This window comes from Pyxicephalus adspersus, chromosome 7 (genome assembly GCF_032062135.1).
Source record: "Pyxicephalus adspersus chromosome 7, UCB_Pads_2.0, whole genome shotgun sequence".
NCBI lineage: Eukaryota > Metazoa > Chordata > Amphibia > Anura > Pyxicephalidae > Pyxicephalus > Pyxicephalus adspersus.
In genome coordinates this window covers 72,558,387-72,580,014 of record NC_092864.1, presented here as the reverse complement: position 1 = coordinate 72,580,014, position 21,628 = coordinate 72,558,387, and the positions used below count along the sequence as shown (strand labels likewise).

General features: G+C 38.1%; 2 protein-coding genes across 5 annotated transcripts in view; one reads left to right on the top strand and one right to left on the bottom strand.

Annotated features, from left to right (window-relative positions):
• The window catches only part of METTL9 (methyltransferase 9, His-X-His N1(pi)-histidine), a 34,566-nt gene that overhangs the window by 5,966 nt on the left and 6,972 nt on the right, over positions 1 to 21,628 (bottom strand). The window contains exons 3-6 of one of the 3 annotated variants that reach the window (XM_072418941.1): positions 21,410 to 21,619; positions 20,198 to 20,382; positions 12,418 to 12,501; positions 7,372 to 9,768 (exon numbers count right to left, since the gene is read on the bottom strand). In XM_072418941.1, coding sequence (XP_072275042.1) covers positions 9,566 to 9,768; positions 12,418 to 12,501; positions 20,198 to 20,382; positions 21,410 to 21,619 — 682 coding nt within the window. In that variant the 3' untranslated portion in view covers positions 7,372 to 9,565. Of the gene's footprint in view, positions 1 to 7,371; positions 9,769 to 12,417; positions 12,502 to 20,197; positions 20,383 to 21,409; positions 21,620 to 21,628 lie in introns of those variants that run through there. The other 2 variants (XM_072418939.1, XM_072418940.1) reach the window with 2 other exon arrangements.
• Positions 11,121 to 18,678, top strand: IGSF6 (immunoglobulin superfamily member 6). 2 transcript variants are annotated; one of them, XM_072418943.1, is made up of 6 exons: positions 11,121 to 11,258; positions 13,291 to 13,617; positions 16,729 to 16,832; positions 17,388 to 17,450; positions 17,535 to 17,615; positions 18,508 to 18,678. In XM_072418943.1, the coding sequence occupies exons 1-6, from the start codon at positions 11,195 to 11,197 to the stop codon at positions 18,559 to 18,561; spliced, it is 693 nt and encodes a 230-aa protein (XP_072275044.1). In that variant the 5' UTR covers positions 11,121 to 11,194; the 3' UTR covers positions 18,562 to 18,678. The 2 variants fall into 2 exon arrangements, with proteins under 2 accessions (XP_072275044.1, XP_072275043.1); XM_072418942.1 differs by having other exon boundaries at positions 11,122 to 11,258; positions 18,505 to 18,678.

The window sequence follows — 21,628 nt, the reverse complement described above, 5'->3', positions numbered from 1 at the left end:
TACTTATTTCTTAGCTGCATTCAGCTTCAAGGTAAGGATAAACGTTGTTGTATTTGTATTTGTATTTGTAGCATGGCTTAAGTCCTGATGTAGAAGGGAAGGGTTTGGGTTCATAGAGCACTGGGCTGACTTTTCATTGGGGTACAACCTGTCTGCCAGAGATGGTTTGCATGTAAATGGAAGGAGGTCTGCTGTGCTAGGGGAAAGATTTAGGGGAATGGTGGAGGGATATTTAATTTAGGATAGAGAGGGGTATGTCAAAAGGGGTGTCAAAAAAGTCAGACAGAGGTCAGTCACTAGTGAAGGGTGGATTTGGGATAGTTCAGGGGAAGGTTATAGATGAATATTAGGAGTTTCCCATTTTACACACAAACATTGGAGTGAGCAGTACTATTTGTACTGAAAAATAAAAGGATTTGGCTGGTAAATGCAGCAATGGTTTAAAGAGCCTGTTCACCAATGCTAGATGTCTGGAAAGCAAAATCGAGGAATTGGAATCCTTAATCAATGAAGAGCATTGTCACACTTACCTCTTCCTCGCAGGCAGTTCTGAGCCTGGGTGCACCTGCTCTTCCAGATTTAATCATTATCGCCCCCTCCCGCCAGCCAATCAGAAAATAGTCTCTTAATGGCCCTTGGCAATAGCTCAGACACAGCATTCTGCATTTGTCTACACTAGCTGATAGTCCCCTAGCTCTGCTGAGCATTTCCTCTATACCTGATGATTATTTCAGTACTTTCCCAGTCCAGCTCCTGTGTTAACCTCTTATCGCCCAGTCTTGTGTTTCCCTGCCTGTTCCCTTGTGATGTTCCAGTGTTGCTCTGTGTCTGTGGTGATCTCTGTGTTAACCTCCCTAGCGGTAACCCCGAGTGTGACTCGGGGTAGGTACTCCTATGGGAGGTAATAGTAAATACAGCCTTACCTGATCCGCCGGCGTCCCGCGTCGTCCATTGCTGCGATCTTCGCGTTCTTCTCGCTTCTTCCGGCCAGCTTCTGCATCCGATGAGTCACGCGGGAGTTCCCGGTGACGTCGGTGCGTGTGTACGTTACCAGAGGGGCGGGAAATTAAAAATCCATTTGTATTGCATTCAATACAAAATAACTGTATTGAATGCAATACTTTGGGTTTATATGTGTAAAAGCAGTACATTGTTTTCACAAAAATAATAATGGTAATAAATCAAGATTTTGATGTTGTCAGAATGCCGGTTTCTGGTGTTACAGCACTGATGTTTAAGGAAATACTTTTTGTTTTACGTTCTTCTAGTCAGGAAACCCTAATGGATGTGGAAATTCTGAGTTGGAGCTCATAGTTCCTTCTTAATGAGCTGTACTTTACCTGTCAATGATAATTAAATGTAGCTCAGCCAATCTATCATCCCGTGGCTCGATTAGCTGAATCCTACTACAATATAAAGATATGTTAGACTGGAACTTGAATTGCTCAAATTCCAAGTTCTGATCCAAGGTCACAATACCTCCAATCCAGTCAGAATCAACTCTAATCGGAACTATCCAACCAACTCTTACAAGTTTAATTATTTATAATAATAATAATAATAATAATGACATTTCCAAAGCTCAACTAATACTGGAGGACATGAATTTTTTAATTATTTTGGTCACCCAATAAGTATGACGATTAAGTCATATTTGTGTGTCTCAATAAATCTGTAAATAGATAATAAATCTGTAATAGGTCAGTAGTGTTCTTCTCTTCTTTTTCTTGTCTTTTCCCTGCCAAAAGACTTTTGCTTAGCTAAAATCCATCACAGAAGCTAAAGTTGCAGTTGAGTTGCAAGAAGTGCAACACAGTTTCAGTTATCTACAGTTATCAACTAAGTAAATATAAAATACTGAGAACTTCCACTGACCCACAGGAAAATAAGTTACCCTAGCAGTATTGTCCAATGAGCAGTAGCCATTTTGAAATCAATAAATGAATGACTTACCATTTTTAGGCTTGCAGCTGTTTACAGACCCCAACAGCTCAAGCTTAAATCCACAAAATTGAATTAATCAAATATATGACCCAGTCTTGACCCACTTGCTCCATGGAGAGGGTTTAGTGCCAAGTTTCAATCAGTAAGTCAAGGAATAGGAAGACAGAAAACAGATTCTGCTTTGTTTCCTCAATAGAAAACACAAATATCCTTGGAATCCCGTATCATAGGTGTATAAAATGTGTACCAGTAAATCCGCATAAACGTAATACAATCAATTGTAATTGTACTTGAGATTATATATATATATATATATTAGTACTTACCTCCTCTCTGCACATATATACTGTTTACTGATGAAGCAGATTTGTATCTGTGATTCTCTTGTGATTGAAATCCTACATTCATTGTTTGCCCCTATACCGGTATTGTATATGTGAAATCTATATTATTTTTTTTCTTCTTTGGGCGTAATATGAATGTGCATATTTGGAGGTATGTTTTTTAAATTTGCCCTTATCATGTCTTTAAAAATAATCACTTAATAAATATGGTTTTAATTTCATAAATTATTGTTTGCTGCCTTTATTTAAAGTTCTTATCAAATTTTCTCTTTGTACCACTTTTGAATATTATGGGATGTGGTTGCACTGATGTAAATGGGATTGACAGTTCTTTTATTTAATTCCTAACCTTCTGAAAATACTAGGTGCCTAGATTAGTATGCCGATCAAGAACTGATATGCAAATAAATATATAGATCAGGAATTTATTTTATTACTAAAGCTATGCACAATGACAGCCAGGATACATAAAATATAGTTAAGAAGGTAACAATGGGAGCCTCTGTTTCTGTAAATTAAAATTTAGTGTAGTCCCCAGCAATACATAAAACTACAAAAATATTAACAATAAAAGTCATAATTCGGGTCGTTTTAATTATGCACATGGCACCAAGGCCAAATTCACAAGGTTCTTCTGGATACAATTTTTTGACTCCCTCTGAAAAAATAAGTGCCAACTGGACACAAACCTGTTGATTTGCTACCTGACTATTTCCATATATTAGGGCACTGTCATTGGGGTGAAGGAATCCCAATGAATAGTATCCCTTTTTTTCTCTCTCCTCTTTTGCTGTTTTCTTTCCATTCTGACTTCCATTGTATTTTCTTCCTTTTTTCATTCTCATTTACGTGTTTGCTACTAAAATATGCAATATAATATAGTTTAAGCAGAATTTAAAGTTTGGAATAGTCTATGACCAAGGGAATTACAGAAATTGGGTATCGATTCCAGTTGTGATAGATATTTAAGATAGTATTTAAGGATATATCGAGTTTGACTGTTTATGTTGCTCCTATATAACAAATTATGTTCTACCATTCTGAGACACTTTTCCTGTGATTTTCTATTGCTTGTCATGTTGTCATGTGAGATTGCAATTACACAAATAAAGAAAATTATGAAAAAACGCATGAATCAACTTTTACTCACAATTCATAAACTTTCTAATTAAATACATGTGAAAATTGAGTAAAATTCAGGGAATTCAACAACATTTATCAATGGCCCCTTTAAGAGGGGTGCTGGGATGTTCCTGGCTTTGCCCAGAAAGAAGAGAGCCAGAGTTATGAAATAACACATTTATTCAATATATCCCCCCCTGAGACTGATGTACAGCTTAGTTGCAGCTTTTCTAGATCGTTCAAATAAAAGTCCTTTGGTTGGGCCACAAACCAGCTCTCAGTAGCATCTTTGACATGAGAAATGTCCTCAAAACGTTGCCCCTTCAGGTGTTTCTTCAAATTCGGGAATAAGTATTAGTTCGAAGGGGCGTAGGGGGGGGGGTTGATGGACCATTTGGATACCCAGGGTGTTCAATTTGGCAGCCACAACGTTGAACGTGTGCGCAGGTGCATTGTCAACATTCGACGGCGTTTCGTCTTAATTGCCTCCTTCAGCTGGCCCAGGAGGTTAGCATAACACTGCCTATTGATACTAGAGCCCTGAGGTAGGTAGTCCACCAACAGAATACTGTCTTTGTCCCAGAAAACAGACGCCATTACTTTTTTGGCTGATTTCTGGGTTTGAGAACTTCTTCGGCCGCGGGGACCCTCTTTGGCGACATTCCTTTGACTGTTCCTTGGTTTCAGGATCATAGATGTGGAGCCAGGTTTCATCCTCAGTCACTAACCTAGCCAAAAAGTCCTGTGCAGGTTCAAAATGGGCCAAAACAGCTTTGGATGCTTCAACTCATTCCTTCTTCTGATCACTGTTCAAACATTTCAGGCACCCACTTCGCTGAAAGCTTGTTCATGTCTAGGATAGTGGTGATAACAAACCCAACAAGCTCCCATGAGATATCAAGTATCTGGGCTATCTATTTTGTGGATATTCGCCGGTCCTCAATAATCAGCTCATGGACAGATCGCAGGTTGCCGGGTCAGTTGAGGTTGGGGGGCGCCCACTGCGGGGCTCATCTTCAACGGTGAAATGCCCAATCTTGAAATAAGATATACAGGTTGTGACAGTGCTGTAGGAAGGACACTTCTCCCCCAGTGTTTGTGACATCTCAGTGTGAATGTCCTTTGCTGACTTTCACTGGAGAAACAAAAACTTCATGACGGTCCGTAACTCCGACGACGTGAAACTTGTTTGTGCCTCTGCCATCACAGCTTCTCACTAAAAGAAAAAACAGTTTTAAGAATCGCAAAGACCTGATATTTGCACAGTTACATACTGAGATATTAGGCTGTCATATCCCCCCACACTCTTTTTTTATTTCATCTGGAAGGGGGCAAAGCCAGGAACTTCTCAGCACCCCCTCGATTTTGTATTTTCCAGAAAATTGATTTTGCCTCGGAAATAAATACTGATAAAGAAGGTCTACTAAAGCCCTCTACAGATATCACCTTACAAGATACAAGTTTTGAAACCAGGATAGTCAGGTTGCCAATATATCCATAGAGTTAGTGCTCTGATGTCTCTCATTATTAAGCAGATGGAATTACTAGCATCTCTTTTTCCCCCTACCCAGCTTTTAACATCATTAGTGTGTGGATTTCTTGTCAAGACTTTCTTACTTATAGATTGACACCCAAGGCTATTCTCCAGCTCAATCCTCCACTGTTGCCAGATCAAATGACAATTCTGTGCTCAACCAACTAATCTGATCAGTAATCTCTTCATCAGAATATCCAAGACACATATGTATGATATTCTGACCCTCTAATCATTGGTGATGACCTGAACCTCAGGACAGATGAAAGTTCTTGATTGGATTAGCCCATTTTGCATATTTTTGATTGTTATTTACCAACAAATTGAGGACCAAAAAAAGAAGCACAGAAAACGATAGGCTGCTCAGCTAAAATGTCTCAAATGCTTTAAAATGAAAAAAAAACTGAAAGACATGGAAGAAAATGTAAAACTACCATTCAAAAGGATAGCAGAATATCCAAAATGGGAAAGCCAAAGACCAGCCCCAGATAGACTAAAAAAAAGTTACCTGTGAGTACTGTTAGTGGATTAAGTTAGAGGATGCCTATGTGAAGTTAAGCTAATGTTTAAGAAGCCCCTACAAAGTCCAACTTTTTAAAAAATGATGTGCTAAAGAGTTACAGTTTGCCATATAACACATTGACTGACCTAAAGAGAAAATGTGCGACATTTTGCTGACCGTCAAAAGCAAGATTGTTCTTTTTGGGTCTAGGGGCCGCGGACAGAGTGTTAGACGTGCAAAGACAGTGAAGCATGGTGGCACAATCATTAGGGACTGACAGTTTTCATACTATGGTGTTGGACCTGGTTATCATGATAAATTTGAATACATCAAAATACTAGAAGAGGTCATGTTGCCTTATGCTGAAGTTGAAATGCCCTTGAAATTGGTGTTTCAACAAGACAACAACCCCAAACACACCAGTAAATGAGCCAGTAAACGCCTTAGTGCCAGACCAACAAGATTGATAATATGGGGTGGCCAACCCAATCCTCGGACCTTAATCCAATAGAAAACATTTGGGGTGACATAAAAAATTCTGTTTCTGAGGCAAAACCAAGAAATGCAGAGGAATTGTGGAATGTAGTCCAATCGTCCTAGGCTGGAATGCCTGAAGTTGGTCGACTCAGATGTGCAGCAGTTTTCTGAAACTTTCAGTATACAACTAAATATTGTGATTGAAAAAAAAAGAAAAAAAAACAGAGAATGATTAAGTTTGTAAAGAAGAACGCAGACATTATTTTTTGTTTGAGCAGCCTAATATTCACTTTTCGTAAAGGAATAGCACATCTTTGATAATTTTTCCTTCATGTTTCGATTTGGAATAGAATGTGCAGTGCTCCCATTACATTTGCTTTAATCCCTTTTTTAAACACTATACAGTTTAGACGTCTTTAGTTGAACAGGATTTAGTTGAAAGGTCTGTATGACCTTTACTTGCACTGTGTCTGAATAGTAGTATCACTCACTGGATTCCTGAGCAAAGAGGGTGATGTAGTTATATTCCAAAAGTTCAGGTTCTTGTGGGTTGCTTGACTTTTGCTAAAAGAAACAAGTAAGACATGAAAGTCTCAAAGCGAACCTATCACTAAAATTTTTATTTATAGAAAAGGGTGGACAAGGGTTAAAAAAAAACAAAAATGGTGAAGCCCCTTCCGTTGTCTTTATCACTGCATTAGTAAAGATAGAATGGGATCGCAGAGCCTCCTTGGATACCCACGCCATGGCAGGGGAACCAATCCAGGAAAACTCTGGAGGGATCAAGGGATCTGTGAAAGTAACAGTGAGGGTTTTTTAGGTTCCGCTTTTTTTGATTGCTTCTTTTTAATAGCCAGAAGGAACCTTATCATTTTCCTGTGATCAATCAGAGGTGGATTCCAGAAGAAAGTTTGTGCTTGCAAAAGAATCTTTCTGAGAACTAAATAAATCTATGAAAGACTGAATGAAAGATATTTATTAAAACATTACAGCTCAATTTGACAGGAGGGCATTTTGGAAGCTGCAGCTCCTCTTCTAGCAAACTTTGTATGAATTTATAGATTATTATAGATTATATGTTAATAGTTCATCACAGCAGTTGTGCCAAGATACACAGATGCAGCTTACAAATTAGGAGTTTTGAATTAACTTGCCATATAAATATATTGTATTGTTAGGCTATACTCTATACATTTCTATCACACATTTACTCATCCAGTCACTTCTCATGGTTCATTAGTTCCTGATTCAGTGGCCTTGGAGTAATCTACGTCACAAGGACAGCAACTCTAACCACCATGTTGTCTGTAATGTATATCTAACACACCTACCTTCATCTGAACTTCTTCTTTATAAAATCAGCTTTGGGTCCTATGCAGTTTGTTGTCTTGTCATCCATACAGTTTAGACCACTTCCCCATTTAAAGTATGTGTTACACAACAAGATAAACAGAAAACATTAGTTGATGTTTTATTTTAATAACAAAAAATGATTTATTACATTAAATTCCAGACTTAGAAATCTTTATTGTCATGGTAAGATAATGTGCTTTTCACTGGCAAACCGTTAAATTTGATCAAAATGAACAGTTTGACATTTCACAGTTGTTCTTATGTTGACCGTTTATTGCAATAGTTGATTTTTTTCATTAAAAAAAGCCAATGAACCATAAAAGCAACTTGGCTTAAATGTGACAGCTATGGATATGCTTTCCAGTCATTTCAAAGAGTTATCAGAACTAAAGACGATACTTGGAACTTATTATGAGGGTGGGGCCAGGTTCAGACCTGCCTATAGAGTGCACAACCCTGCGTGGCTCCCCATGGCTGGCACCTTGGCAGCCGCTCAAACACTCACCGGGCACTACTGGTTCCAGTAATCAGTACCTGCACAGGTGATGGAGTACTAGCACTGCTCACTACAGCTCCTATTCATTCCCTATGGGGCTGCCACAAGAACACGCTACCATGTAGTATTTCCCGAGAGGCAGCAGTTCCTGGCATGGGGAAACTGTGCCACAACCTCGCCGCAGATGTGAATCTAGCCTAAGGATATGCAACGTCTTCATATTCTGGAAAAACTTAGGGGCATTGCTAAAAAAAGGTATTTTCAGTACCCTAGATAAATGCACATAAGGCTTTAAACTCACATTTGCAAAGTGCAAGATGTGCATTAAATTTGATGTAAGAACAAAGGTTTGAGTAATGATGGATATATAATTCATGAAATCAACTATTCACTACATCCAGGGAGCAAATGCCAAAAAACAACCTTGTCTCAGTAAATGCAGCTAAGATATTTGATGGGAGTTCCAGATGTGTAGCAAAGTACGCCATATTAGGTGTAATCTGGTGAGGGAAAAAAAAGATCAGCAAACCAGTCATTTGCCGAGTATTACATTTGCCCCATTGGAAGACACTGGAGTAGGATGATCTCTACCCTAACATTGTAAAACACAATACGTTGTCCGTAGCTTCCCCTCATATGGGAGATAATATTATGGTATCAGATGTAGAAATAATAAAATGTTATTAGATGTAGTAATATAAAGCATAGGCTTGGTTTTTTTCATCATTTACTAAACAACAAAAAACAATTTTAAAATCATTGTTAAAAGGATGATAAAACCCAATATACTCACTTGTGTCTTAGAGCTCCATACACAAGGAAATATATTTGGGGTTTAGATGTGAAATAGAGATGGAGGTATCATCGTATATTTCATGGTCTCTGTAACAGGCAATATTAGGAAGAATAAATAAAAATGTAGAAAATATCAGTACGACTTAGAAATGTATTTGACATTGGAATATCAAATATTTAGGAACCACTGCAGAAAAAAAAAAACTGTGCCAATAAAAAACTTCTAAAGAGCCCCTCCACACCCATGGTGTGAACTGTAGGACTGGGGACACCTGGGCACAGAGGTAACTGTATGTCTGGGGGTGGCAATCGCTCTGCAGGTAACCAGACTCGTATGTAGTTGTGATCCAAATCTCCAAACAACCAAGCAGCCAGAAGCAACTTGTTGCTTTTGGAAACCACACTGGGATCTGTCGCAGCTGCATGTCAAAAATGGTACCCAACATCCAATTAACTTGATCGGAAGAAGTTGGGACTGCAGTTGAGCCTGTTGAAGAACACTAAGGTCTGAAAAAGACTATACTTATACTTATTTTGTAGACAGGGTAGAACAAATAGAACATTTTTGTTCCACTCTCCCTGTAGTTCTGGCAGCTGCATAAATGAGAACTGGAAGGGGTTGCCACTCTTAGCAACCAACGACAAAGGAGTAAATCAGTTTTGTAGGTCAGGTGGTGTTAGTAACCCTTTAAACAATTATTTTATGGCACACTTTCTTTTACTTTTCTCAGCACAATATTTTCCCAGTCACATAAAAATATGTTTGCAGGTTGTAGAGAAGGTAGCACGGTTGATTTGGTTAAAAAAGGTTTCCTATCTGAAATTCTGTATATACAGAAACATACACACATACAACATATATATGCATTACACACAGGAGTCTGTTAAACATACAGTCAAAAGCTGTCCTTGAAATAGTTCTTACTTTCCTACAAAAGTCATTTTTGTCTGGCTCAGTAGGAACATTGAAGGTCTTCTCGTTTGCCATGGCGTTAGGTCTACACAGGTCGAAGAACGAAGACAGCATCATCCAGAACATAATAGTCATTGTACATGTCTCCTTCACATAAATATGGAAGTCGGGTGAGGGACTCCACAGCAAATCCAGCTTCCTCAAAGACATCAGCCAGGCTGTTCACTTGTTCTTCCCACACAGTTCCATTCACCTGCATGATTTCCGATGGCTTCTCCCATTTCCCACCTGTCCCAAAAACATGATAAAAAAATGCTTCTTGAGTTTCTGCAAAATATGCTGAGAACTGTGTGCAGTGCCAATTTATTTTATAATCCCCGGGGCATGCATTACATCAATACACTAGTCCTCACCCCAATGTTTAGATTGACGCTATTCACTACAAGAATTGACTGGGCCATTGTTCTTAATAAGGCTAAGTATACACGTCCAATGGTTCTTGTCCGATAATCGGCTCTGGGCTGATACTGGACGAGAATCTGGCGTGTGTACAGTGCTCATCATCTAAACGATCGTCCTTGCTGATCCACAGACGACGAACGATTATAATACAAGTGAAGGTGAGGTGCACAGCGGGGTGCCACTCTGTCGTTCTCCCCCCTCCCCTCTCTATAGAGCAGAATGGAGTTGTATGTACAGAACTTCTTCATGCATCGTGCAGTCGTTTGTCATGAGAGGAGTGTGAAAGATCCTTCCAATGACAATTATTGCACGTGTGTACGTAGCCTTAGGCATAATCTTAGGACCAATTTTAAAAAAAGATTTTGGTTCACTGTGTGCTCTATTTGTTAGCTGTCCATACTAAACTACAACCTTGCTCATATAAATATACAAATTTGAATTATTTTTACAAATGAATATATTTTTCATAAGAAGCAGATTAGGCTGCATAATGATAAATTAGAGTAATAAAAGTTTTTTTTTTCATTTAGCTAGCAGTTGAAAGTGTAATAAACACCTTGATCTAGACATCGTCACATAGCTTTAAATCATCAAACGCTATGCAGGTGCAACGGTCAGATTTAAAACACATTTAGAGCTTGTGTCAATGATAAATAAGCTGCATTCTAGCTGTGATTCGGGGCTAATGGACAGCTGCATCTGACCTGCATTTGACATCCTGAACTGTATTATTCCACCTGGAGCTATTTTTCCTGTCCCACTGACTTGTATAGAAAGAGAAGCAGTCCTAAAGCAAAAGCTCACAGGTCCGGACACATTTTTCTTTCTATGTTGTGCCAGCTGCTAGAGTTGCTATATTTTCTGTTAAAAAACAAATTAAGAAATTGATTTGATTAAGAAATCAGATCTAAAATTGACCTCACTGATTTTAAATTACCCCTGATAAATCTTGTACGCATTTTAAAGCAATGAGTGTGCTAGTAAATTCTGTAAAACGTATGTTGAGTTTGAAAAGATGATGGAGTTTAGTTCTACAGCTATAGATAGAAGATTGGTAAATATAAAAAAAAATGTTCTTGTCCTATTTATTACCATTTGGTGTTTTGATTCTCTCAGAACAGTAAATTAGGACATCAACATAACATTTATGTTCTATTAACAACCAGGAAGTGTCCCAACACCAAGAGATCACGCTGGCTTCCCTTAAAATTCACTTCCTTCTTTAACAAAGAAGAATCAAGTCCGAAGAGAAATGGACAAGACAGGACTAGGGAGACTTCTTTTCCTAAAGATCGTCCTTCTATACTACCAGTGTGGTAAGTTCAGTACAGCTTATATTCAACTATCTCTTTGACATTAAAATAGATTATTTCATTCAATGTATATCACCTCTGTAATGCTGAAAGTAGTTGTTGCTTAAGATTACATTTCAAGATATAAATAACTGTTTAGCTTCATTTTGCTTCCATTAACCCATGACATATCTTTAAAATGTCTCTTTTACACAGAAACAGGAGAATATGAAATGGGAGAACCAGTCAAATTATGTTTTTTAAAAATTTTAGAGACAGATTTCAAAGCTGTCTTTAAGAGGCAGTTGACGCAGTAAGACTTGCGAAAGAAAAAAATCTACAAAATAATTAACCATTTGGAAGTTGTTCTTTTTGTCTACCATTGTCTGTCCATTCTGGGGTCAATTTATCTCTTGCAGCAACACCCAGGGAGGTTATCTACAGTCCCATGGATCCTAAACTTGATCATTGCACTTGTTGTCTAAGGAACTTGATGCTTAACTGCATTTGCCTATACCATGCTGTTCTATAACATTATTTCTGACCTTGCAAGTCAACTGTCTCTGGTTCATGTTCGGCGTGGGACACACAAGAATACCAAATGGTATATATATATATATATATATATATATATATATATATATATTTATTTTGATAAATGATGGCCTTTCCTAGGTGTAACAAAAATGTGCCCATGCCAATGTATATATATATATATATATATATATATATATATATATATATATATTTATTTTGATAAATGATGGCCTTTCCTAGGTGTAACAAAAATGTGCCCATGCCATTTTAGAATATGTTAGTAGAATAAGTAAATAATTTAATATATACTCTCCCTTGAGAGGTACAGAAACCAACAAACACTTCTGCTTTACTAGAACATAGCTTTCCAGGAATGTAATTTAATCCATAAGAAAGGAAATTTTGCAATCTGCTTTGCATGGTGTGAATAACACTGCAACTCATTCTAACAACAAATCCTTTTAAATATCTGTAACAATCAAAGACACACAAAAACCTCTAAAGTGGCAATGATATGCTACAGCAAGCAGCACATCCGGGTGCCTAGGTGTTGCAGCCAGCTGTAAATGCCCCAAACTCATTTCCTTAACCATTATATTTTGTGTAAGCCATAAAGCAAATCAGAAGAAGTGTAAGGGTTTATTACCTAATAAATGGTAGTTCTGTGAAGTTCCCTTTTCTTCTGTCACTGCTCCTCTAGATGGAGCGACACAAAGTGCTAAACCTCTTTCTGTATATATAAAAACATATTTGCATATACGGCATTGTTAATAACCAACATTTCTCCTGTCATGCACATGATGACCCATGCACATGAGGGCCCAGTATGTAAAAAAACTAATAAAAGTTTATTAGATAATAAAATAGACATTACTGCAAATTAATTATTTTCAGCAAAGCAAAACTTAAAGCGCCTATTAAAGAACCCATGACCACAGGCATGTGAGGCAAAACCACTGACACTTACTATACCACCCACACAACACAGACCGGAAGCGTGAAAAAGGATGACAAACAGCTGAAAAGATGAGGTCCATAGACAGCACAGATCAGTAGGAGAGGGCTGTTGATTGCAGTCTATTGGACAGGAAACGGGTTGGCTCAGAATACCTACTACATTTTCTATTTTTTTCTTGTGTGGAGGGGAAGTGTGCAAGAAAATAACTTTACTAAATTTGTTTACCTGATAGCAGAGGACACTACATAAGTGTGAAAGTAAAAAAAGTGAGCAGCGTTATTAGTGATGCAGCAGGAACACAAAGGTACCGCAGGGTCCAGTTAGAGCAGGCTGTGTGGCATTGGGTACAATGAAAATCCCAGTGGAGGGGGTCAGGTAAAAATAAGTCTTAGAACAGGGACTTGGGAAGGTGCCTATACCCAAAAAGAATACTGGAAATAAAAATATCCCAACAGATCAATTGTTGGCTATGCCTACATGTCCAATCAGCCTAACCAATCATTACTAATTTTAAAATTGCTTACCAATGTAACACAGTTATGTTTTTCTTTTCCCCACCAGGAGCCAAGGGCTGTCAGGTGACGGTAAACCAAGAATACCAAGTATCGGAATGTAGGGACTATCATAAACTATCATGTCAGTTTACATCCACAGGCTGCGCGGATGATAAATTAGAGATATCTTGGTTTCGATATCTTGCTTCTAGACATGAAAATCTGTCCCAAAATAAGGATCGCTTCATTCCAAGGAGAGAGTCCAACTATGTGTATCTGGAAATGAAGAATTTAACTGCACAGGACAGTGGGATATACATTTGTTGCATAACATACAGTGATCAGGAACCTACAGCACAGAATATTGGAGAAGGAACCCTAGTAATGGTATTAGGTAACCGTTTTCTTTCCGCCAATCTAAATCAACATTTGTTTAAAGTAGAACAGATTTACAAAAGGATACAAAAATTGTCTGTAAAGCTTCTTTGTTTTGTTAGTAAGGGATGACAAGGAGGCATTTCAAATGATTTTACTGTACGAAATAATAGGATCATTCTTTAAGTAATTACTCTGGACTAGATGACGTGTCTCCCAAGAAATTCTTTTTGACCTGCAGTACCGCAAGCAGGTCCTGGATGGGAGTTCTACTCACACCTGTAGTCTCCCCTGGATCTTCAAAGATGAGAGACACAGTGTAGTTTTCATCATTATAACCTTTTACCTTCCTTGCCTAATTTATCTCAGTTGGATGCAGTTTTCAGCAAAAGGAACCTTGTTTTCTCTTAGAACCTCTTTTTTTTCTCCTAGGGGGAGAGCGGCTTAGCAGATTTTCATTGTTTCACAGTAACATTGCCTTCCTAGGGTGTTCCATGTCATATGTGCTATTATCCATTGCTTGCCCGGCCTTTTGTACGACTACCCTTTCACTTCATATTCTTTAGTGAAAACTAGTTCTGGGGTTCTGTAAACCTGTGTTCATACTGTTCCTGTCAGGACTGCCTCTCCATCTAAACTTTTACTGGTAACCTCACCAGTATTATGATGTTTATTGAATATTTCTTTCTTCCTTGGAGTGGCTAATTGGGGTTAAGTCAGGTTCTATTTAGGGCTTGGTCCAGATTTAGATTTATTTTTAAGAGTGGGTTCTATTGATATTTGCCCCAGCTGTTCTCCAGCATTGGTTGAGAGGAATCCTTGGGTGTCTTTTTTGGTCACACAATTCAGCCATTCAATGCACATTTATTTGACAGCTAAATTAAAATTTGATAGCCCAATTCCTTGTCAAACCTGAAACCTAAAGTATTAGAAGTATAATCTATAAAATTTAAGAGATAAGTTGTTCATCTTCATCCACCAGTGTATGGTCATTGTGTCAGAAGAAGAAACAGAAGATCCATTTTTGTAAGCATGAAGCATGTAAGCATGAAGTAATTGCTCATACGACTCCTCAGCCTCAGACTAGAGGATTAGTGTGCCGACATATTATGCAAAGTCCACAGTCATCTCACTAGCTGTCCCTCAAAGGGCTCACACTCTCATTAATGTCATTAACACAGTCTAAGGTCAATTTTTTGGGGAAGCCAATTAACCTAACGGCATGTTTTTTTGGAATGTGGGAGGAAACCAGAGTACCCGGAGGAAACCCATGCAAACATGGGGAAAACTTGAAAACTCCATGGCGATAGGGTCCTAGCAAAATTTCCAACCTGGGAACTAGCGCTGCAAAGGCCAAAGTGCTAACCGTCAAGCCACCATGCTGCTGTGGTACATTAGGTGCCAAGGTGCTCTGTCATTAACCAATCATAAGGCCAGTTATAACATTTAGGGAATGAGAGGTCTCCACATAACTTGGAGACCTGTAGGGCAGATTAAACAGACTGGACAAGAGGTTTTCCAAATAAAATGATGTAATGGAAATATTCATTTTCTTAAATAAATCTTTAAGATGAAAGATCAAGTTTTTACACTTAATCAGAATAGAAGTTATCCCAGTTATTCCTAATGATGCAAAAAAGCAAATACAGTTCATAGAAGTTGTGGAGGTTTTGTAAAATACTTGAACAAGCAACATCATTTAAAGAGTACCTATAGATAAGTTAAAGTAACAAAAATAATTTTTTCATATGGAGAAAATAAGTATACCTTTACATTGATCACGGTATTAAATATAAATTTCAAGAAATTTCAATTGGGTGCCAATAATAGGAATTTACTAAGTATGTAGATTAAACTGGTCTTATTTAAATCTCAAATATTATTATTAAACGCTATTTATATAGCACCAACATATTACGCAGTGCCGTACGATAAACAGGGTTTGCAAATACCAGACAGATACAGACAGTCACATGAAAGTTTTGTTTCTTTTGATTAAAAACGCTCTGAGGCCCCTAGAAAGAAGGTTGTGGATTCCTAGTCCAACAAGGGTTGGGTACCAACAAAGTTAGTTACTGGTTGTTTGTGACTATTCTTTTTTCCCCACCCCTCTCTTGTATTCCCCCTTTTCTCCTAGGTTAAAAAGGCAGTTACATTATTTTAACTCAATTACTATAATATAAGGAAAACAATCTACAAGTAAAATTTCAGGTCAAATTTTCTAGCGTTTTATTTAGAGTATATTACCTTTATTTTGGGGCACAGTTTGACTGTAGAGCTAATATTGCCTGTTGCAGAAAAGGAAGGCATTATGATAGCACCTTAATAATAAGATGGCGTTTAAGAAGAGTAACACAAAAGAGTTGCTTGTATTAAGGCTCCCTGTAAGCTCTTTGCTCCTCCTGAGGTGGGGAACATACAAGGAACTTTTGGTTATGGAGTGGAATGTGACATGATCTGCAGTGATGGTACCCAGGCCTGGGAGCCACTCAGGGCCCGAGTGCTGTCACATAACTGGGGGGAAAGACAACAGAGTTCCACCCGGATCCCAGAAGGCTCTTGGCTGCTCCTTCTGCACATGACCGAGCATCTCGGGCATGCGCAGGAGCCCTTTCGCCAAAAGGGAAAGAAATTGCCGTTTTCATGCATGCGCAGTGAGATTGGCAAGTTTTTTTTCCAATCTACGTCACCTGCATCGGGTGACATGGATAGGAAAAAAAAACTTGCCAGTACGAAGAACAGAAAGAAGATGGCGGCGCCTAGCTTGCCAGCTTGAAGATGATGCTGGGATGACATGGGACCCGATGGAAGAAACCTCCGGACCGATCAACTGCTCTGCAAAATTAAAGGTAAGTGTGATTTTTTTTTTTTGTTTTGGGATGTTTTTGGGTTTACTTCCTCTTTACCAAATAAAGAACAGTTACAACTCTTTCCCTACTCCATCCAAAAACTAAAAACTGGAAACTCTTGTGTACTCCATCAGTTTTCTTTGCAATAATGGATAGATTAGTGCAAAAAATAATCATGAAACACAAGTTTTTATATGTAAATACATAAAACGTGAAAATATAAATATTTCAAAAGAAAAGAAGTGGGACATAAATGACAATTATTGTGTTCTACGTTGCAGATACAAATTACAAAACATGCACAGAGGGAAATACGGCTTTAATTGTCCTGTGTACACTGATGTTTATATACTGTGTTACAGTGTTTTCATACTACACATTTAAGGTGAGTAGTTTTGTGATTTATGTTGAACACGCTAAGACTTTTCAGCTTTTAGATCATTTTCTTCTACAGGACTGAGCAGATCAAATTGTTATATTCACCTAAAATACAACACAATATCTGTTTCCAATATATATCAATTGTGTGCAATATGACAGCACAAAACATTTAGGATATGAAAATGGGTAGTATCTACAGGGGAGGAGTGGGGAAAGTATGATAAAGGGCAATTAGTGCAGGACGGAAGCATGAAGGACATGACAGCAAGCCCTTTGTATAAATGAGGAGTGTGAAGGGTAAAACAGCAGGCAGAATGTGCAGGAGAGGAGTGCAGGGAGTGAATATCGCAATATCTGCAGGAGTGTGTAAGAATGGATAGTATGTGCAGTAGTGCAATAAATCAGGAAATATGTGCAGTAAAAGAGGTGGGTAGAACAGAGAATGGGGGGTATGACAGAGAATGGGGGGTATGACAGAGAATGGGGGGTATAGCAGATAGCAGTATGTTAAGGAAAAAAGTTTGCAAGAGTATAACTAATCCTGACTTTTCTTATCTAGTCAAAAGGAAGTCAATGTTCCAAAGTGAAACAAAACAAGGATGTATCCACAAATCAATCACAAGTAAGTAATTACTGTGTTGCTTTTGAACAGCAAGTTCCAACTATCATTATACTATGCTTAAATGTATTTTTTTCTGCTTCACAGAAAAACTACAATACAAGACGGATATTTCAGGCAATAGCGCAGGAATACCATAGGAGATATGATGGGAAGACACAGAAACAAGTAAGACCTAAATAGATTTTGTTTCTAAGCATGTCATAGGGGAAAATAAAAATATTACAAAATATAAAGCAACATTTTAAGGTGGAATGGGAGCAGAGGTTTTTATACAGTGTCGAGCACAGTAAGAGAAATATGTACAGAAACATGCACTGATCAGCTCATATTTATTATACCTTTCCACTAGTATAGGTTCCTATTAGGAAGAACTCTAGCCAACATAAATTTAATCCAAAGATTTCCACAGTACTTTTTCTGTTCCTTGATGTCCTCAGTCCTTTAGCATTACTGGCTCCAGCCTACGTCCACACAGTAAAAGAAGCATGCAGCACCGTGATGAGCTCAGATCTCAATCACTCCTTTCTCTTGCAACTAGAATGCTTTACAGCACAGGTGTCAAACACAAGGTCCGCAGGCTGTATCCGGCCCATCTGGACGTTTTTATGTGGCCCAAGGTGCTGCATCCAAGCACCTGACATTTGCAGGCAGGAGGACCCAGTCCCAGAAAGCCAAGTATAAGCAGGGTGCTCCACACATGTGTCTGACCATGCTTAAGGCAGAAGGACTCCATCCCAAAAACCTACAGAAAGCTAGGTAGAAGGAGGGCGGTCCACACAAGTGCCTGAGCGCGCTGCAAGCAGAAGGACCCTATCCCAGAAAGTAAGGTAGAAGCAGGGCGGTCTACACAAGTGCCTGAGCGTGCTGCAGACAGAAGGACCCCAGTTGCTTCTTCGCACCCCTGCCAAGTCCCAGCACTAAGCATGACTGTGCCAGAGTCCCGATCCTGCTGCCAGGTAGTATTTTGCTGCTTACAAAACCTTTCTTTTCAGTACCTGAGAAATGGTAACATATTGCCTTCAATATAACTTTGTATTATTATTTTTAATTTTAGCAGAACCAGGTTATAGAGGATGACACCATCTATCAAAATACAAGCTATACAGGCTAAAAGCCTAGAAGATATAAATGCAAAGCAGTTTCCTAAAACTCTGAAATGTCAAGCTCAGGGAAGGATCTATGAACATGATTTTTTTACATAAATGTTTTTGTAAATGGTCTACTCTAATTTCTATTATTATTTACTTTAATTATTGAGCGTCATAAAGGTAAATGTTGACATTTACTTTCCATTGACATTTACTATCTTGTCTTTTAAAGTGTATATCCCATTCAAAGCTGTAACAATATTTGCTTTTTAGATATGTATGTAAAAAAAGTTTCATGTAATTTTTATTATTAAACGGGTAATGTATGTATAATTTGTAATTATACAGTATATGTGTAGGGGGATTCCATTTTTGCCCAATACTGGCTTTGCTTCTTTATTTGAAATGCTACACAATTTCAGTTTCCTTTATAACGGAATGCTGTATTACAACGTTAGCAATGCGTGTGTGTAGGTTGTAGAACAACGATGAACATGTTACAGAAGATGCTCAGATCTTATAAGGTAGCTGTTTTGGAACATTAGGAGCATTTAGCATTGTTCAGATATGTGCGTTGCAATAACAAGCACATTATCTCAGTGCACAGCAACATGCATTCTATGCATTGGTGTGCTGCAATGCTGTAGAGTACAGGAATTCACAGGCACATATATGTGAACGAGCCCCAATTCCCAAATAGCTGTTGCTTTTTGTGTATGTATCTATATATATTATATTTACACACACATACATTATATATATATATATATATATATATATATATATATATATATATATATAGTGCAGAGATGGGCAACTAAACTAATAAAAGGAATGGAGGAGCTCAGCTATGAGGAGAGATTAGCTGAACTGAATCTATTCTCCCTTGAGAAGAGACGTATAAGGGGGGATATGATCACCCTGTATAAAAATATAAATGGTCCATATAGAGAACTCTCTTCCCCATTATTCACTTTGAGATCATTAGAAAGGACAAGAGTGCACTATTTGTGTCTGGAGAAAAGAAGTTTAATCTCCGGATAAGGAAGGGATTCTTCACTGTAAGATCTCTGAAAATATGGAATCGGCTCCCTCAGGAAGGAGTTTCAGCAACTACTATAGATTGCTTTAAGAATAAGCTGGATGATTTCTAGAAGCACAGAATGTAACTGGGGATTAAGGCTTTAAAGTAAAGATAATAGAGACAGTTGATCCAGTTAACATCCGATTGCCTCATGGAATTAGGAAGGATTTGTTTTACCCTGTTAAAGCAAATTGTACCAGGGATTTTTTGCCTTCCTCTGGATCAACTATGTATGTCTTCTCCCCATAGATCCTAATGAAAAGGTTGTTTGCTTGCGAAGTCAGAATAAACCCTGCTGCTACATAGAGCATTGCCATTTGCCCTTTTGGTGACTGAACCCACCAAAAGAACCACATTACACCAAGACAGCAGCTCTCCTGATGTAATTCACATCTTGCCCCACTGTGTGTATCAGAAGCTCTGACATCAGATTTATACATAAAGCAGAATGTCTGTAAAACTTAAAGCCACGTTCATGCAAAAGAAGAGAAACATAGAATTTGCATATTTAAAACATGTAGATGTGAAAAATAACAATTTATAAATTTATGTAAAAACACACACTAAACACTTACCATTTTCTACATAAGGGTGGAAAGGTAGCACCAGGGCCAGTACAACACGGCCTCGGGTTGGCTCAAGGACACTTCTCATTTCCTTCAATAAAGTAACAGGCTGGTGACATCGGTCAAGGAGGTTTAAACAGCTAATAACGTCATACTGAAATCCTGTTCTTTGCCATTCATCAATATTTAGAACTCTGTTTAGAGAAAAAAAAACATACACAATTTTTGCCTCGATGCATTTGAGAATTATAAAGTATTTGAAAGACATAACTATATACAAAGACATTTATAATTGTATGGAGGTGGGATGGTTGTGAAAGCATGATTGTTTAATTCTGAAAAAGATCCTTGGTAAATCTGTAAAAAAAATAGTTACCTTGGGAATAGATATAAAGACATATGAGATTCTTTTGAGTTGCTCTACATGTTAATAAGCGGTGAGGATCTGACTTTATCTAGTCCCATGCACAGTTTGGGTATACTATTTTATAGCTCAATGACCTGATTATTACTGTTCACAATTAGGATATCAAGTATTAGGCCAAATTCGAAACAGCATCTTGTTCCCTTCCTTGATGCAATAAATGAGCAAAAGTTTTACTGGAAAATTGTGTTCTGGGAGTGGATCACTCTCATGTTTATGCCACGGGGGGGAAATATATGAATTTAACTATATATACTATGTTGTTTCATTAATAGTAAGCACAGGATAGGTAACTTTGTATTTCAGCATTTAAGAGGAGCTTAGCAGGATTCACAGAAAAAAGCAGAATTCTCCTTTTACAGCCTGTTTGCCACTAAAGGATACAGTAAACCTCTAGGTGTCTTTAATTTTTAAAAGTTTAGTTTTGTCAGCCCACTTTATATTTTAACACCACCTGCTGGTATAAATTTGAGCTCAGTAAGTAGAAATGGGAAAAGGATATAAGTAGCCCTAGGCAAGGTAGTAGCTATGGCGGGCTATCCCCTCCATTGGCAGCATTTGCTTTGCAGTGCTAGGTCACAGGTTCAAATCTCAGCCAGGACACTATCTGCATGGAGTTTCCCTCTGGGTACTTCAGTATCCTTCCATATTCCAAAAACATGCCGTTAGGTTAATTGGTTTCTCTGGCCATGATTGGTGGGACATGATTTTTAGAAATAGGCTTCCAAATGATCGGCACAATAAAAGAAGAGTTAAACATGTACTGTCTACACATGCACAGTACCTGCAAACCATACCTGTATTTTTTTTTCTGAAGTTGCCAAATCATAGTCTGGGACATCTCTGTCACATAGATTTCCTCAAAGTGGGGGCTCATAACTTTTGTCACTTCACCATCACCTGCTCCCAGGTCCAGCAGTCTCTGGAATTTCCAGTCAGGGCTAATTTTCAGCAGTCTCTGGAATTGTTCGGAGGAAAAGACGAACATAGATCCCCTACCCAGCAACCTGAAAAGA

What these genes read in the sequence shown, in the direction of transcription:
- IGSF6 (XM_072418942.1), top strand. Translation starts at nt 11,195, where the DNA reads ATGGACAAGACAGGACTAGGGAGACTTCTTTTCCTAAAGATCGTCCTT. An exon ending in CCTTCTATACTACCAGTGTG is followed by an intron (nt 11,259 to 13,290) that starts GTAAGTTCAGTA and finishes TTTCCCCACCAG; the next exon opens with GAGCCAAGGGCTGTCAGGTG. An exon ending in TATCCACAAATCAATCACAA is followed by an intron (nt 17,451 to 17,534) that starts GTAAGTAATTAC and finishes TCTGCTTCACAG; the next exon opens with AAAAACTACAATACAAGACG.